Here is a 17,220-nt window from a genome sequence, read left to right as displayed (position 1 = left end):
CTTATCAAGTGTGGAAGGGTTTAATGATTCACATTTGTGATAGATTACGGAATGTCAAAATAAGAAATATCCACGTTTTCCTTTCGCTTCATTTCCGCGTGCGTTCCCCAGGGGTTCTGTTCTCGGACCCGTTTTGTTTATCAATAACATTAGAAATTCCTTCTTTACACTAATGAGATTTCAGTATTAGAATATTCTTCCGCAGACTCCATTCATTCCACAATTTAAATCTGAAATTACAATTTATAAACCGGCCCTCTAATTTGAAACTGCTCAGAGACCAGATGTACAAAAAGGAATTTTTGACGTCTAGAAATCCTTTCTGTCAAAAAGACTGAAACTGAGAGAACGCCTAGCCTTCCTCTGCCTTGGTTTTAATGACTAAATTACGTTTATTTACTATTTCCATTGTTATACTAATACTACATACATACTAATACATACATACTAATCCCATGGATTTCATTAACTTTTTTGTGTTATCCGTGTTCTGGTGGGCTACCAATGATCTTGCTGTGTGATACACGTACTGAGAACAGCACATTTAAAGTGTTTCCAGTTAGAACGTCTGTTTGATATAAAAGCAAAGCACGGTGAGAAACAAAAATGTTCAATTGAATACTCTTCCCAGTGCAACTATCCTCATCAACACACTTGTCACAGCATTTTTTTTTTTCCTAGTGGTTACTCCAAGTGGAAACTCTGCGTATTCTGTTCACAGTACACGTGTCACACAGGAACATAATTAGTGGTGCACCACCTTCTACTTCCATTCATTTCCTTTGGAAATAATCAGCAGCTTCTGTGCAAATGTGGCGGTGACGTAAAGGTTTATGTAAAAAAAAAAAAAGAATTTTGGAATAATTGCTATAACAATTGTGAGGATGGAGTTCTTTATGACAGCAGAAGATTGCTTGGTGCCAGCCCACCTCCAACGGTTGTTGGGTGAGAGGTGGCATTGTTTGAGGACTCAAACGCGGAGCAGAGTAGGAATCTGTTTCAATGATTTCATGATAAGAAACAACTTATGAAAGAAGGTCTTCCAAAATGAGATGCAAGTGGTCCTGGAAGCACAGGGCCCTTGGAGCAACAGAAGCATGAAGTAATGGAAGGAACCAGTGAGGAACCGGCAGGTATATATATATATATATACATATATATCCACTGATGCAGGGGGAGAGAAATGAAAGGCAAATCAAAGGAGCTAATCAGAGGGAATGAGTTGCAGCTGAGGCAGAGAAGGCAGAGCAATCAGGAGAGGTGGAGCAGCTGGCAGAGTGACGGAAAAAGAAGAGCAGAAACAGAAAGAAACTCATGGATGCCTCTGACAGACATAATCTAAAAAATACAAAGAAAATATATGGCAATACCATACTAACAACAATGAACAAAGAGGAGGACTTGATACTGCAAGACCTAACAAGATGTTTAATAAAATGAAAATCAAAACTTGACACTAGCGGACTGTTTTAGGCTTGCAATGGGAGCAGGTCATCCGTCCCTTACAGGGCAACAGAGGGACACACAGGACAGACAACCATGAACACACACACACTCATTAACAACAATTTATAGAAACCAATTAACAGGGATGTTTTGGTGCTGTGAGAGACTACCCAGAGAGAACGGGGAGAAAATGCCAGTTCCATGCAAAAAAAAAAAAAAAACAGACAAAGAACAACCTGACCAGTGCTGGCCATAAGTCCAATTCTGAATTTTGAACAACTTATTTTGAATAATTCTATCATTCACTTTCTTGTTGCTCCGTAAGTGATTTGTAAATGTAAGCCATGCTGGGCGTTCATCTTAATAACCTTTTATCAGTTTTTTTTGTCAAGTTTGTCTTCTATAGTTATGTGAAACATAAGAGTGTGGAAAGGGCGAAAAGCAGTAACATCTGACAGTATACTTAAACTATTTCTATTGTGGAGCCTATTCAACAACACGTTATTTCGCTCTGAAGAACCGTTAGGTTACATGATAATATGTTAAATAAAAAGATCAACAGTAATTTCCCATTTCTTACCAAGGATTCTCAATTGGATTTAGGTCTGGAACTTTGACTGAGCCATTCTAACACATTTGCCTTAAGGGTGGGAGATCAAACCCTTTTGAATGCAGATCAGGCTGTATGTTTAACGTCGCCATCCTGCTGGAAGATGAACTTGTGACCCAGTCCCAGGTCTTTTGAAGCCTCTTACAGGTTTTCCTGAGGGATTTGGTTATATTTAGCACTTTGCAACTTTTAAATTCTGACCAGGCTTCCTGTCCTTGCTGAAGAAAAAAAAGCAAACGCACCGGATGACGCTGCTGTCGCCATGTTTTCTTTACGTAAAATGTGCAAACATTAACATGTTCCTGCCACTTCGCAGGTAATGATGACTGAGCTGGAATAAATCAGTACCTTGTGTTAGTTTCTCAGCTAAAAGCACAATACAATACATTGATGTTTTTTTTGGGCTGTAATGCCAAAAAATATAAAAAAAACCTCAAAATGAGTATGAATATTCAGCAAGGCACTTGGTGTGACCTGTTACATGATATAATTTTACACTTGCATATTTAAGAAAGCACAAACAAATGCTGGTGTCCCTCGCTGTTAAGTTGGATGTCATGTTTCTGAAAATGAAATTCGAATATGACAAACACATCTGCTCGGGCTGTCAACCAGATGTTAAAATGGGACATTTCATTCTTTTGTAAGACTACGCTTTGAGGGTAGCAGCAATAAACGCAATAAAAATCTAACACCTGAAAATGCAATAACCTGTTATTCTGACTTGCAGTAAGAGACGTTTTAAATAGTTTTTTGGGGGGTTTCATTTGTTTATTTGCGTCAACCGTGGAAGCTCGTATAATTGAGAGAATTAAAATACAAAAGAATGTTGAATGGGAATGAATGAATGTTGCATGCTGTTAATTTGTGGAGCAGTGCTGATCAATCCAGTGGATCCTCTGTCCTGTGAATAATAGCTTTCTTCAGCAAATCTCAAAAGCCTGAGATACTGGGTCTCTCCACTGGGAGTACTGTGTTTATACATGTGCATTTAAGTGATTGGTCGATTAGCCTTCTGTACTATAGTTAATGTACAGTTTTGTACACAGTGATGCTCAAGAGGCACTTTAAAGGGAGCCAACTGAGCAACTCCTCATGGTTAGAAGCATTATTTCTAGTGGTCCCTGGAGTGGTTTAAAGGACCTCTTCATATACTCCTTAGATATATTTATACAGGCAGATGCATCTGTGTATCATTAAGTCAGCTGGTTTCCCTACAGAGACAGAGGTCCTTGGGGAATTGTTGTCTTCAAAGCGAAGTGTTTTTTTTTTTCAGCGACAGATCATGTAGAGCATTATATTAGTGGTTCAATTAGAAGCCTTCATAGTACCTAAGTGGCAGAAGAGTTGGAAAATGAAAAATCTGATTCAGTCAGGCAATTTTCACTGTCAGCGGTTATAAGCTGACAGAACAATTAATCAACACAAGCATGCGGTGGAAGAAAATTCTCATCAGGAAGTAATCAGTTGTCATCAGCGATTCCATGCCATCGCATTAGACATCACAGGTAGCACCTACCAGCAAGTGTATTTAGTCCCTGCAGCCTCCTCTCTCAGTGTGGTTCCAGCTAGTAAAAATAGTTAACATTTGTCGCCCTCTAGAGGCCGGCTGAATATGTTGCATACAAAAAAGGAACCTGCAATCTTGTACCTTTTTGAACTATGCAACTGCTTTGCTCTCTCACACATTGAATAAAAGTTCAATATGGCATGTTTACATTTAGTATGCATTCCTAATGTTCATATTTATATCGAATGATTAACAAATTACATTCCCAGATGCTCACTGAAATATAATACTCACTGAAAACATCGATCTATATCTTGATTTTTAAGATATAACTTTATTTTAAAGTTCTGACATGAGACTATAATGAACAGGTGATCTAGTTATTATTATTATTATTATTATTATTATTATTATTATTATTATTATTTCAGAATTAGAAGAATGTTTTGATTTAAATGCCTGGTACGTGTAAGAGCTTAGAAATGAAATAGTCACATTTTATTATTATTTTTGTTTTGTTTTTGTGTGAGTTAATGTCAGTGTAGATAATAGTGTTGGATGGGCAGATATTGCATCATATCGATCGCATGGATCACAAATTTTAACAAACTTTGTTATATTCGCAAATATCGTATCGCCGTCCAAACAAATCCGTAACATCATTTTGTGACAAAGCTGGTGATTTACGCCCCTAGTAACTATGGTGAAAAAAAAAAAAAAAAAAAAAAAAAAGTTCATGTATTTTCAACACTAATAGCTGTCATAGCACAGCTATTTATTTGGCTCTCCACAAATCTATAATTTACGAATGAGTGAATAGAATAAGCATTTGCTGAAACCAAGCCATAAGGAGTCCTATTTGAAGTACGCTACAAACCTTATCGGAGCTACAGAAAACATTTGGAAGAAGATGCTTGGGTCAGGTGTGAGTAAATGTATCCCTTTGGTCTGCATTGAAAAACGCTATGTTCATCACTCTGAGCACTGTTGAAACATTAGGATGGCAGCATCAAACAGTGGAGAGTTTTTCTTCAGCGGTGACAGGGAAGCTGGTCAGAGTTGATGGGAAGATGAACGGAGCTAAATACATGGCAACCTGGAGGAAACCTGTTAGATTCAGCAAAACACCTGTGACTAGGATGGAGGTTCACCTTCCAGCAAGATAAATAACACATGTACACCCAACTTTTCTGATTTTTGTTAAAACCTTTGACCTTGGTTCACTACTCTTTATGGGCCTAGCACACACATTCCCAACGCGATGCATGGAAGTTTGTGACTCTAATCCGACAAAGTTCAAGAGGTGTGGACACTGCACTGTACCAAACACACTGGACATCATGAGCATGGGATTCAAGTTAAGTGGAGAACTCCCATGCTTCCAGTATGACTACTAGACTTTTAAAACATAATTTTGCATTTACAATAAAATAACCTGAGCAGGTTTATGCTTTGATTTGCCCATGTAGAGATTTTCTTTCAAGGGTTGCACTTTGGTTACATTTACAATTGTGTGTCTCTGTGTTGCATTGTGATAGACGGGTGGAATGTGCATGTTGTGCTCATATTTCCCACGATGACTGTTGTAGGCCAGTTCCTCTGGACTCAGTAGGTGTAGAAAATGGTTACAGTTTTTATTATTTTATTTATTTATTTTAAATTAAAGAGCAGTACAACAAGCATACAGAGAACAGTGTACTATATAAACATCGGCCTGGGATTGTTATCATATCATGAACTTAAATTGAAGTTAGATAATATGCTGAGTATTTTTAATAGCCTTACAGTTTTTTGAGTGAGATAGTAACTGAAAGTAGTTAAGTAAATCAGTTTTTAAAGTCATGAAGCAAGGGATTTTCCAGGTGAATTTGCACTTGTGAATAAAAAAATGTTGCTAAGATACAATCAAATTAATTGAAAAAAACAACAATTATTTCGCTCTTTGCTTGAATTGTGAAAACCAAGGACAACGTTATAAGTTTTTAGTACCTCCGACAAAAAAGAAAAAGAAAAAAAAAAAAAAATCAGCGGAAAAACTGCAATACATTTTGTGACCAATAGAGAGCAGTGCAGGCTCCATATGCCTTCTCCTTCTATGCCACAGTGAGAGTTCTCTTTGGTTTGCTGTTTGTGCGCGGTGCTTTTAGATGCTCCTCGTAAATTAGAATTTCCTTAATTTTTTTTAAAGGCCTACCCCTCCTCCCTTTCATAAAATAAATACAAATTATGAAACTGAACAACACTAAACAAGAACAAACTATTCGTCGTTGAATTCACATTTGTGAAGCAGAATGACAAATAGCCTATATTAAAAAAAAAATACTCATCTTTAGTTTAAGTTTCACTCATCATACATTGTTTTGTTCATCGTGGTAGGGTAAAGGTGTTAGCCCCTCTGCTACAGGCTACGTTATTTAGTAGAGAAAATATTTTTTGTCTTCATCCATTAAAATTCCCTGCGAAGCTGTCAACGTTACGGAGAATGTCTTAGAGATACGCGAGCCCCTTGAACGCAGCGCCGGTTCGACTCACATGGAATCAACACATTGCAATGCCCGGCTGCTAGTTTCTTTACAGCATGCGAAGACGCTGTGGCAGCGTGTCGGACAGAGGATAGAGTAAAACGAAAATAATTCAAAGTGCGGGAGCCTGTGCAGTAAAAGCCGCCAACATGGTGAAGGAGCAGTTTAGAGAGACAGACGTGGCGAAGAAAATGTGAGTGTGGCACACTGCTAGCCTGTTAGCCCAGTCTGATAACCGCAGTCTGTTCAAGTGTTGCACTTATTGCTGAGTTGTTTAGTGGTTCAAGAACAAAACTGGCTTGCTGCGTGTGAACCAAAGGGACTGATGATTAGCTGGACTTACAATAATTTGATTTGTCGTTTTGTTCAGCAGACGTTTGTTTTCACCATCAAGCCTGAAAATAACATTTAAAGAACTAATTCTGGGGTCTAATTTTTTTGTTTACTTCTTAATCCTACTGAAATATTCAGTCATGGATAGCAATTCTTCAACACTTTCTACCAGAAAAGACTGCTTGTTAAATTGGTCGGTTCAAGGTGCAAAAACGGTTTATTTTAACATAATCCAAGACTTTTAGTAGGGCTCAGTTTTCATGTGTGTTCTTGTTTGAAATGTGTTCAAATTTGAACTGACTTACCTTTTAGAGTTCAGATGAAGTTGACAGATTTGGACACAGTCCTTCATCATGAGACTGGCAGCAAATCAGACCCCGAGCATGATGCCACCACCACCATGCTGGGGAGGATTCTTTGATCCGAGAGACCCACCTTGAGTCCTCCAAGTCGTCTGACTGTGAAACGTTTCCCAAGCTGCTCTTTGGTTCATTCGTGTGGACTGCTGCAAATTTCAGTCAAGTTTAAAGGGGCGGATTTTGATGTTAGGGCTGGACGATATAGAGAAAAAGCATCAATAATTATCAACAAATTAAAAACATATATTTTAAGTGCAGCCCTGACCATTTTATGCTGTTGCTTAGTGACCAATTTTTAAATAAAGAATACACAGACTCTGAATTCACACTCAACCTTTTATTCAACCAACCTTTTACCAAAACTGTAAGTTTTTAAAAAAAAAAAATATATATATAATAAAGAATGTGTGGTGTCTCAACACTGTGAAGGGGGCGGGTCTTGGTGATGGAGAGTTTCTGTGTTTGTGATTGGTTGGGAGGATGTAGTGACGGTAATATTAATCTAAATGGCTGGAATGCAAAAGGAAGGAAAACTGTTATTCTGTTGAACTTTTCATTGACCCTTTTTTTCTATCATCAATATAATATATACTGTTATTGAATTGTCATCCAGCTCTATTTGATGTATTTTATTTTATTTATAAATCTTTTTATATGTTGAGACCATCTTAGTCCGTGTTAATGTAAAACTCACTTGTTGTTACAGCATCTTCCAGTTTTTGCTCGGCCTGGGGTGTTGTTGAGTTCCTGAACATCCTAACACATTTCCTTTCATTCGGGCGTTAAAGTCAGGGTCAGATAAATTAAATGTGGGTCTTAGAGCAAGACAATGATCCCAAACACACATCAGCATCCGTTTTGAAATCGATAAAACAGGCAGACGTCGCGCTTTTGGAGCGGTGCAGACCTCAATCCTATCCACTATTTATGAAAAGTGTCTAAACGCTGTTAAATCCTCCACAAATCAGTTTAAAACAGCTCTACCATTTCTGATGAGAAGAGATTTGTGCTTGTTTCCAGAAGCCACATCTGCTTCGGGATGAAATCTGCCGAACAGATGCGACAGCAGGCCCACATCCAGGTGGTCAGTAAAAATCTGTACAGCCAAGACACCAAACGCACTCCTCTGCCTTATGGAGTGTTGGACCACCGAATGGTATGGAGCAAAACTGTGTTTTTGTTTTTAAATAATTTTAAGTGATGTGAATTTCAGTATTTTCCAGGAATGGATGAGTTTGGAAAACAAGAGGGTGTAAAATATTGTTATATTTCCATACTTCATTTCACATCTCGTTATTTAAATGTTCTGTCCTCCCTCCCTCTTTGTATCCTTCCCTCATCATATCTGTACTAAGGCTGCACAATATATGGCAAACAAATATGTTGTCATCATCGTTTTAGAGTTTGCAATATTTATATCGCCAAGGACTAATATCTTGCTTTTTCACACACTCCATCTATTCCTCCTTCAATTTGTCCTTCCTCAGTTGTGTCCTTCCTCCTATCTGTATTTCCTAGTCTCCACACTTTATCCACTGGTCCATCCTTCCTTCCAGTTTCTGTTTTTTAGTTTAAAAAAACCCTGAAAATGTAAAGTGCAAGAGAAATCACCCGTGTTTTTTAATTTATTATTTTACTATTAATCAAAATAGTCAAAGTATGTTGTGCATTGATATTCGGCCTCCCTAATTCTGCGACTACAAAATGCAATCCGGTGCTACCAGTTTCCTGAATAAGTGTAATTTAATCTCAGTAGATATCCATCTGTTCCTCGAAGGCCTCGGCGGTTTGTTCAATCAATCAATGAATCAACCAACCAACCAATCAATCAATCAATCAATCAATCAATCAATCAATGAATCAATCAACAAATCAATCAATCAATCAACCAACCAACCAACCAATCAACCAATCAAATTTTATTTAGCACTTTTCAACAATCCGTTTGGTGCACAAAGTGCTTTACCAGCTAAGTACAAACAAAAAGATGCTGAGACAAAATAAAATATAAAAATGTATAAGAAAATATCAGGATAAAAAGAGCTAAAAGCTGAAAAAGTGCATGACAGCACAATTCAAACCAGTTTTAAGAGCTATATAATAAAATAATAAAACTACAAAACTAACAAAATTATCCACAGCTGAATAGGAGTGAAAGGCCTGCCTGATCAGAAGTTTTAGCTGTGATTTAAAGACTCCTAGCTCGGTGATGCACGGTAGCTCTGTTGGTAAAGCGTTCCACAACTTAGGAGCAAAAACGGCAAAAGAACGATCACCTAGTCCTGGGAACATGCAGTGCTTTAAACTCCGATGATCGCAGAGTCCTGACGTTGTGGCGAACAGTTATAAGTTACAAGTTGATTTTTTACTTTAAAGCAAGCAGCAGGGCTTTAAAGTCTATCCTAAAGCAAATTGGATGCCTAAGGAGAGGACAGGGGTAATATGGGCGCGTCTGGGAGCGTGTTAGAGAATGTTACTGAGCAAACAGCATCATGAACACAGAAATAATTCTGGAGGAGCTGCAGAGTTCCACTTTTCCAGCAGTTTATCCTTCCTGCCCTTTTACAAGAATTCTTAGAGAAATTTTTTACTATTAAGACTAGATCCTTCTGAATCACCTCGTCTAAAGAGAAGACGTGAGATGTAAAAGGTTAGACAATGGTCCTAAAATTAATTATAGAAGTGGATGTTTATGAATAAGTGAAGTATTTTACAGGGTATTCCAAGTGAAGATTGTTTGCTCAATCTCCATGAGAAATATGATGTTTCCTGCAGGGAACCAGTCAGAAAGACAGACCATGTCAGACGTGCGGGAAAAATCTGGCAGATTGTTTAGGACATTACGGCTACCTGGATCTGGAGCTGCCCTGCTTTCACGTCGGCTACTTCAAGGCAACTATTGGAATTTTGCAGGTACGTACTGAAGTTCTTAGATTAACGTGTTAAGAAACAGCCGATCATCAGCATAATCAGTAAAAGTGATTCACTTTTATACACAGAAAGCATTTAATAATCCTGCCTAAGTACACTTTAAATACTTCATCTGTTCTCTAGAGGTCACTAGAGTGTCACAATCAGAACAAGATAATAAATGAAGTTACAACTATATTCTCTGAACTTGAATGAATTCACTCCCCTATACGTGTAATTTGATCTTTTATTTGTATAATTTAAATACATGTTCATTTTATCTTTAAACGGCTGAATCTGTTATCTTGTTTGTGCATACCGAGGCCTTTTTTAGTGACTGATCCCATCGCCTCGCCGATATATTTTCCTTTGTGTCCAGATGATTTGCAAGACCTGTTCGAGCATAATGCTGACCAAAGAGGACAAGAAGCAGTTCATGGATGTCTTGAAACGGCCCAACCTGGCCTATCTGCAGAAACGAGGGCTGAAGAAGAAGATCTCCGACAAATGCCGCAAACGGACCGTGTGCTTGAACTGCGGCGCTTTCAACGGGCCCGTGAAAAAGTGTGGCTTGCTGAAGATCATCCATGAGAAGTTCAAAACAACGAAAAAGGTGGTGGACGCCTTCGTTTCTGATTTCCTGCAGTCCTTTGACATTGCCATCGAGCACAACAAACTAATGGAGCCTTTGTTGCCCAGGGCACAGGTAAACTTCAGCTCTTTTAGATTCATTAACTTGCATTGAAATGTCAATTTTTTCCAGAGTTGTAATCTCTAAAATGGATATTAAAGGGTTTTAAGCCGTTCTTTCCTCGATTTGACACCGTTTTGCGTTTAATTCTCACTCTTTCCCCAGGAAAACCTAAACCCTCTGGTTGTTCTTAACCTGTTTCGGAGAATTCCTGCAGAAGATATCCCTCTGCTGTTGATGAACCCAGAGGCGGGGAAGCCTGCGGACCTCATCATCACCCGTCTGCTCGTGCCTCCTCTCTGCATCCGGCCGTCTGTGGTCAGCGATCTGAAGTCCGGCACCAACGAGGACGATCTCACCATGAAGCTGACAGAGATTATCTTCCTTAATGATGTCATCAAAAAGGTGCGTATTTATCAGTGATGCAAGGGAATGTGCTTTTAAGTCTGCCATCAGATCAAATATAGTTCCTTCACTGCAAAAGCGGAGCTAAAAATAAGTAAAATGTCCTTAAAATTTGTGTATTTGTCCTTGATTTTAGCAGATAAATAAGATGATCTGCTAATGGAATAAGATTTTTGCACTTAAAATAGGAACAACTTATGTCCATCATCTTATTTTAAGTGCAGTATGTCTAATTATCTTATTTTTGGGGTCAAAATACTTATTCCATTGGCAGATAATCTTATTTACCTGCTCAAGTCAAGGACAAAAACACTATTTTTAAAAACATTTTACTTATTTTTAGATCCGTTTTTGCAGTGTTGCAAATGTGTTTATACCTCTTGATTTTTTTTTTTTTAATGCTGAAGTGAAATCGATTCTGTTCTAAACATTTTTACAAAAGAAAACTTGAAAAATCTGTCATATATTTAGATGCAACCTGGATCAGTGCTTTGTGAACAGCAGTTGCATTCAGGTCTGTTACCTTTGACATGACCCGACTAGTAGTCTTTCTTCTAAGTAGCTTATTGTAAGCTTTGATATCAGCTTCGTTATAAAGTCTCATTTCTTAATCAGTTTGGATAAAATCATCTGCTAAATGCATAAACGTAAAAATCAGAATGAAAACAATTAAAGTTTGAGATTTTAACTTGAATGGAAAGTGTATAAGGTATGCAGACTTGCAATGCGAAGTCTGTAGTTCATTACTGATTGGCAGCTGGAAAGAAAGAATAAATAAGCGTACATTATTTATTATCGGATTATCAAAAACATTTATTTTTTTAATAAATGTTTTATTTTGATTATGCCTCTGACATCCTTCTTACTCTCAACACAATTCAAGACACATGGTCATATAAGTGCACCAGCACAAATCTACTGATAGTGTCATATTTGGTGGCTAACCGTACTGCTAAGGCTAAAAAGCCATTCGCTGTAGGTGAAGATTTGGTCCTGCCTGCCACTAAAGACGTTTGCCGTGGACTTCTAGGAGAGGCCATTAGGATTGTTGCAATGAGAAAAAGTATAATTACAGAGTAGAATGGAAATAGGCGACACACTTTGGGTGTCATTGTCTCTAATGGCCCCTAGATGGCTCAGGGTTCCCACCTGTTTTCTCTTCACTGGCCACGCTCCACAAGTATTGGAACTGTGATGATGTACTGTACAGTAAGGAAGCTTTGCATATGGGTTTTTATTTTATTTTTCATAACTTCTAGTTGGTCAAATGCTCTCCAGCTTGATGGGGTTTTCCTCCAAAGAGGTTTCTTATGCAGCATGTTTGCTCGTCCTGCGTCTTCCGATCGGCAGACTGTATCACATTTTGTGTCTGTGTTTATGTTCAATTCCAGAGTTTTTAAAAATGTTTGACATTAATAATGATTAGATTTACTTTAATTATTAAAAAATTCAAAGATTTAGTACAGCAAATTAACTAAAAGGTAATAAAACACAAAAAAATGCTAGTCTCTTTCTTTGTATGGCGTATCTGATACGTCCTCGTGTCAAATGACACTGGTATTTATTAACTTGTAAAATATTAATTATACAAAGAGTGAACATCCTTATTTTTCCATTTTTTTGTTCTTGCTGGAGATTTTTTGCTGCTCCTCTAGTATACAGTTATTTTGTCAGATAATTTGCTCTAAATCCATGCTCACTTTTCTGTGAAGCCAGGTAACTAAAAGACAACCTGGATGTGTTGAACCTGCATTATTGGACAGATTTATATTGTATTCTTTTTCTTAAGCAGTGAGATTAAACCTCTTGTGCAAAGACTGAGTATTAATTAAAATTTAGAAGACTGAGCTGAAGTAGATCAGTTATTAGGTCTGGTGTAAACTGCCTTTTGAGAGCATAACATCATTGCACTTAGAAGATAAATTACATTTGACTTAATATAAGTCTTTTTAACTACATGGCTTCATTGATGAGACTTTGCATTCTCTCCTGCATATTGAGGTCATTAGTATGCATATTTTGTCAAATGGACTGCTCTGCAAATTTAAACCACCTCTTATCTTACAAAAAGAGATATTCTCTGATTCCTTTATTAAAAAAAGTACTGTCTTACAAAGTCTCCTAATGCAGTTTATGATAAGTCTTATTTTCCCGTGGGACATCTACTTTATCATCCTCTTATCCCTTAGCACCGGATGACTGGAGCAAAAACCCAGATGATTATGGAGGACTGGGACTTCCTGCAGCTTCAGTGCGCCCTTTACATCAACAGTGAACTTTCTGGCATTCCCCTCAACATGGCACCTAAAAAGTGGACCAGAGGCTTTGTGCAAAGATTGAAGGGAAAACAAGGTACAGTTAATGGAGAGCACGTTATCATTCTGAGTCAAATTCCTCCTGCTGGTAGCTTCGAATGCTGATACATTTTATCAGAGGAAAGGATTGCTATCTTCTTTTTGTTAAATAAGAAAGTGATAATGCGTCCATCCTTCTGTCTGTAAATCTGTCATCCATGTGTCTTTGTCTGCCTTCCCTCCATCCATTATCCACCTGTTTGTCCATCAAAGTAGGGCTGGACAATAACTAAATAACAATATATATCAATCAATAGACATATAATGATGATAAGAAAGGTTAATAAAAAGTTCAATAGAATAACAGTTTTCCTTCCTTTTGCTTTCCAGACATGTAGGTTAATATTACATCATTGCATCCTCCCAACCAATCACAAATAGACCCAGGAACTAAGCTCCGCCCCCTTCAAAGAGTTCAGAGAGCACGTGTTGTTTTTTTCCTTTTTAAAAAATTGCATGTTTGGTAAAATGTTTGTTGAATAAAGGGTTTAGTTAGAAATTAGTGTTTGTGCGTTCTCTATCTAAAATTTTGGTCGCTAAGCAACAGCATAAAATGGTCAGGACTGCACTTAAAATATATGTATTGAATTTGTGGATAATTATCGATATCGATCAATATGATTTCTGTTTTATCAATATGCTTTTTTGCTATATCGTACAGCCCGACCTCAAAGCATCCGTTTGTCAATCCGTGCATCTGTCTTTGTGCATCCAACTTTATTCGTCCGTCTGTAACCTACATCACCATCTTTCCGTCCATCAGTGCACCTGTTTGCCTATCCATCTATTCATCCATTGTTTATATCCGCCTCTTCCCATTTGGGGTTGCAGGAAGTAGTTGGTTACAATATTCAGTCAGAATTAGCCTTACAGATGGCTAAAACAGTGGCAGGACAAGAAGCAGTTTGATTACATATAGATTGTCTCCAATATTTGCACATTTAGTAATACTTTGACACTTTTATCATATTTGCCTTAAAACTGTTTATTTAAAATGGATAAATTTTACTCTAATTCAGGTCGATTCAGAGGAAACCTCTCGGGAAAAAGAGTGGACTTCTCTGGCAGAACTGTCATTTCCCCTGACCCCAACCTAAGGATTGACGAGGTTGCTGTCCCTGTTCATGTGGCAAAAATCCTGACATATCCAGAGAAGGTACGTCGTGCTTCATAAGTTCAGGGAATCCATTACACAACCCATATCAAGGCAGAGCTAAAATGACAATACTTGCCTTTGCCGCCGTCTTAAGGTAAACAAAGCTAATCTGGAGCTAATGAGAAAACTTGTCCGTAACGGCCCAGACGTTCACCCCGGAGCCAACTTTATCCAGAACCATAACACGCAGATGAAAAGGTAAATTTAGTTGCTTCTTGCTCAGATGGAAAGCAGCATTTATTTTTTAAAGGTGGCTCAGAACAAATGTTTGTATCTTTCCTTGTCAGATTTTTGAAGTATGGGAACCGGGAAAAGATTGCTCAGGAGCTGAGGTTTGGCGACGTGGTGGAAAGACACATGATTGATGGAGACATCGTCCTTTTCAACCGACAACCTTCTCTGCACAAACTAAGCATCATGGCACACATTGTAAGTGCTGTTTTTAACAAAAGCAAATCTAACTATTGTCACTTTATGATTGTCACTTTAAAATGTAATACGTGTATTTGAATTGACCAGCCAATGGCGTTTTTAAAATGATTTATCCCTTAGGAAGTCCAGATTGTTGCGATTCATTTACTCTGCAGCAATCCCTCCTTCTGAGGAGGATTAGGGCTTTAGACGAAAGGAATGAATTCAGGAAGAGAGCTCCGGCAGAACCTAAGCAACCACCTGGCTAGGGGTTGAGAAGATGGCAATGGCAAAAAAACAACACTGAAGCATCAATGAAGGAATACGTTTTATGGGAAAGAAAAGCAGAGACTACAAAATTCATTGCAGCAATTGCTCCATCATTGGATTTGTCCAGCAAGGGAAGACAGAAAAATGTAAAAGCACTGAAATAAGATAAGGAATATTACTTTGGGAAAGGACAACGAAGAGTACACAGATTTATTGGCATCAGTAGGTCCTTCCACTCATCTAACCACAAAATATATTATGTATAGCCTATATTTGTGCACTTATACTAACCATAATCACAGTTTGAAATGAATTTAGATACCATGAAACGTTAAAACTTACTTTATTGTGAGAAACCATCACTGCCTGCTCCGTCCTGTCTGGTAGCTTGGCTAGGTACGCTGCTCTCAGGAGGGAAGGAAAACTAGAGATGACTGTCCAGTGTTGCCAATCTAGCGTCTTTGTTGCTGTACTTGACGACTTTTCAGACCCATCTAGCGACATTCTTTCAAAAAGCGACTAGAAACAACTCAATCATTAACAAAGAAACACTTTTTCTGTGCTTCACTGAAAGCACCAGTCGTTCTGGAGTTGCTTTATTGAGGCAGCAGCGGGAAGTGCTGAACTCGTTAATACTTCCCTCAGCGCTGTCTCACAGGCACCACAGCTGCTGCCGCCTTGTCCTGAAAGCCCCGCATGCCGTCAGGGCGAAGACGGCAGATAGGAGACACACGGCAAAAGGAATCATGCATGCATAAATGCGCTGGTGATCCTGTCCTGGATTACAAAGCGGGAAATAAATACGACATAAATATCATTTTTAAATCACTTATTCACCTGGTTCACTTTGCGTGCCTCTGATAACTTTCGTTCTTGGAGAGTTTGTTTTACGTGGTTTAAGTCATTTCATAAAGGTCTTTTGTAGTTCCAAACACATTTAATCAGTTTACAATCACCTTTTCTTTTTGAAAAAGCCTTTTATTCCTACAGCCTGGGTCACAAATATTAACAAAAAGGCAAATGAGATGATGACATCATCTTTGGCCGGTGGCCGTTACGAGAACCAACGGGTGTAACGGAGGCTTACTTTGGAGGGCAATTTATTATAATTTTTAAACACTTTTATATTTGCTAAGTATTGAAAATGGTTTGGGGTGTCCAGTATTTCCAAACAGAATTCCCTACATTCCCTCTTTAACCCAGAGAATCTCTGCCTACATAGACAAGTTAATCTGCTGTTGGAAGTTGCCTCTTTACCAGTCATGAGAAGCACGCTCCTTTGATTGTATTATTCCCAACTAGGAGCGTTATCTTTCAGAATCTTAATTTTCCAGCTGGGTTTCTAAGACGAGGCTAAAACGGTTATTTGCATACAGACATGAACAAAAGGCAGAAGCGAATGCAATCAGATGAATGCTTATGCACTTTACTCCACCCACCATACCGGAACAATCATTTTCTATGACGCATAAAATGAGGCGTGAAGTCCATACAAAGGGCCGTGGCTGATTGGAGCAAAATAGGTAATTATGGTTATTGTGTGAATTTAAGTGGTTTCCTTTGTCAAATGTTGGTAATTTTATTGTTCCAAAGTCAAAGAGTGGAACATTGATATTATTTCTCTTGCTTATGCAGTATTTGTGACGTTTCTTGTCTCAACCTCACAGGCTAAAGTCAAACCGCACAGGACCTTCCGGTTTAACGAGTGCGTGTGCACCCCCTACAACGCCGACTTTGACGGGGATGAGATGAATCTCCACCTGCCTCAGACCGAAGAAGCCAAAGCTGAAGCCCTGATACTGATGGGGGTTTGTTTCATCACCTTGTTCAAACAGTGCAGCAACCCCTTTACAAATATTGGCACCTATGGTACAGATGTGTAAAAAGCCTTAAATAAACCATTTTTTTCCAAGTTTCCAAACTCGAGCAGGTACAAAGTTTTGAATTACTTGATAAATAGAGGCTTTAGACTCTCTACAAGGTTTTATCGGTTAAATGCAGAAGCATGAGGGTCTCATGCTAATTGTGAGATCACAAAAGAGACAAAACCACGCTATTTATGTTTTGTTGTAGCTGCAAAATGTCTTCTTAATGAACACATAACTGTCTGCTACATCTTTTTCTTACTAAATCTTTGAAAAGGTTTAGGCTAAAACCTGGGTGCACGTTTGAAAAAGACTGTTAATGTGCAGGCTTCAGCAGCTGAGCTTTTTAATTTAATGTTATCCAGTTTTATGCACATT

At 38.2% G+C, this 17,220-nt stretch overlaps 1 protein-coding gene across 2 annotated transcripts in view; it reads left to right on the top strand.

Moving 5' to 3' along the window:
• The first annotated feature begins 6,076 nt into the window (after nt 1-6,076).
• polr3a (polymerase (RNA) III (DNA directed) polypeptide A) overlaps nt 6,077-17,220 on the top strand; it is a 38,332-nt gene continuing 27,188 nt past the window's right edge. For both annotated transcript variants that reach the window (XM_036141879.1, XM_036141878.1), the window contains exons 1-10: nt 6,077-6,281; nt 7,801-7,936; nt 9,556-9,693; nt 10,070-10,396; nt 10,547-10,786; nt 12,976-13,138; nt 14,160-14,296; nt 14,391-14,494; nt 14,584-14,725; nt 16,645-16,785. In XM_036141879.1, coding sequence (XP_035997772.1) covers nt 6,238-6,281; nt 7,801-7,936; nt 9,556-9,693; nt 10,070-10,396; nt 10,547-10,786; nt 12,976-13,138; nt 14,160-14,296; nt 14,391-14,494; nt 14,584-14,725; nt 16,645-16,785 — 1,572 coding nt within the window. In that variant the 5' untranslated portion in view covers nt 6,077-6,237. The remainder of the gene's footprint in view (nt 6,282-7,800; nt 7,937-9,555; nt 9,694-10,069; nt 10,397-10,546; nt 10,787-12,975; nt 13,139-14,159; nt 14,297-14,390; nt 14,495-14,583; nt 14,726-16,644; nt 16,786-17,220) is intronic.

The sequence above is a fragment of the Fundulus heteroclitus genome, chromosome 10 (genome assembly GCF_011125445.2).
Source record: "Fundulus heteroclitus isolate FHET01 chromosome 10, MU-UCD_Fhet_4.1, whole genome shotgun sequence".
NCBI lineage: Eukaryota > Metazoa > Chordata > Actinopteri > Cyprinodontiformes > Fundulidae > Fundulus > Fundulus heteroclitus.
The sequence above is the reverse complement of the archived record's forward strand: the minus strand, read 5'-3'. Positions and strand labels throughout refer to the sequence as shown.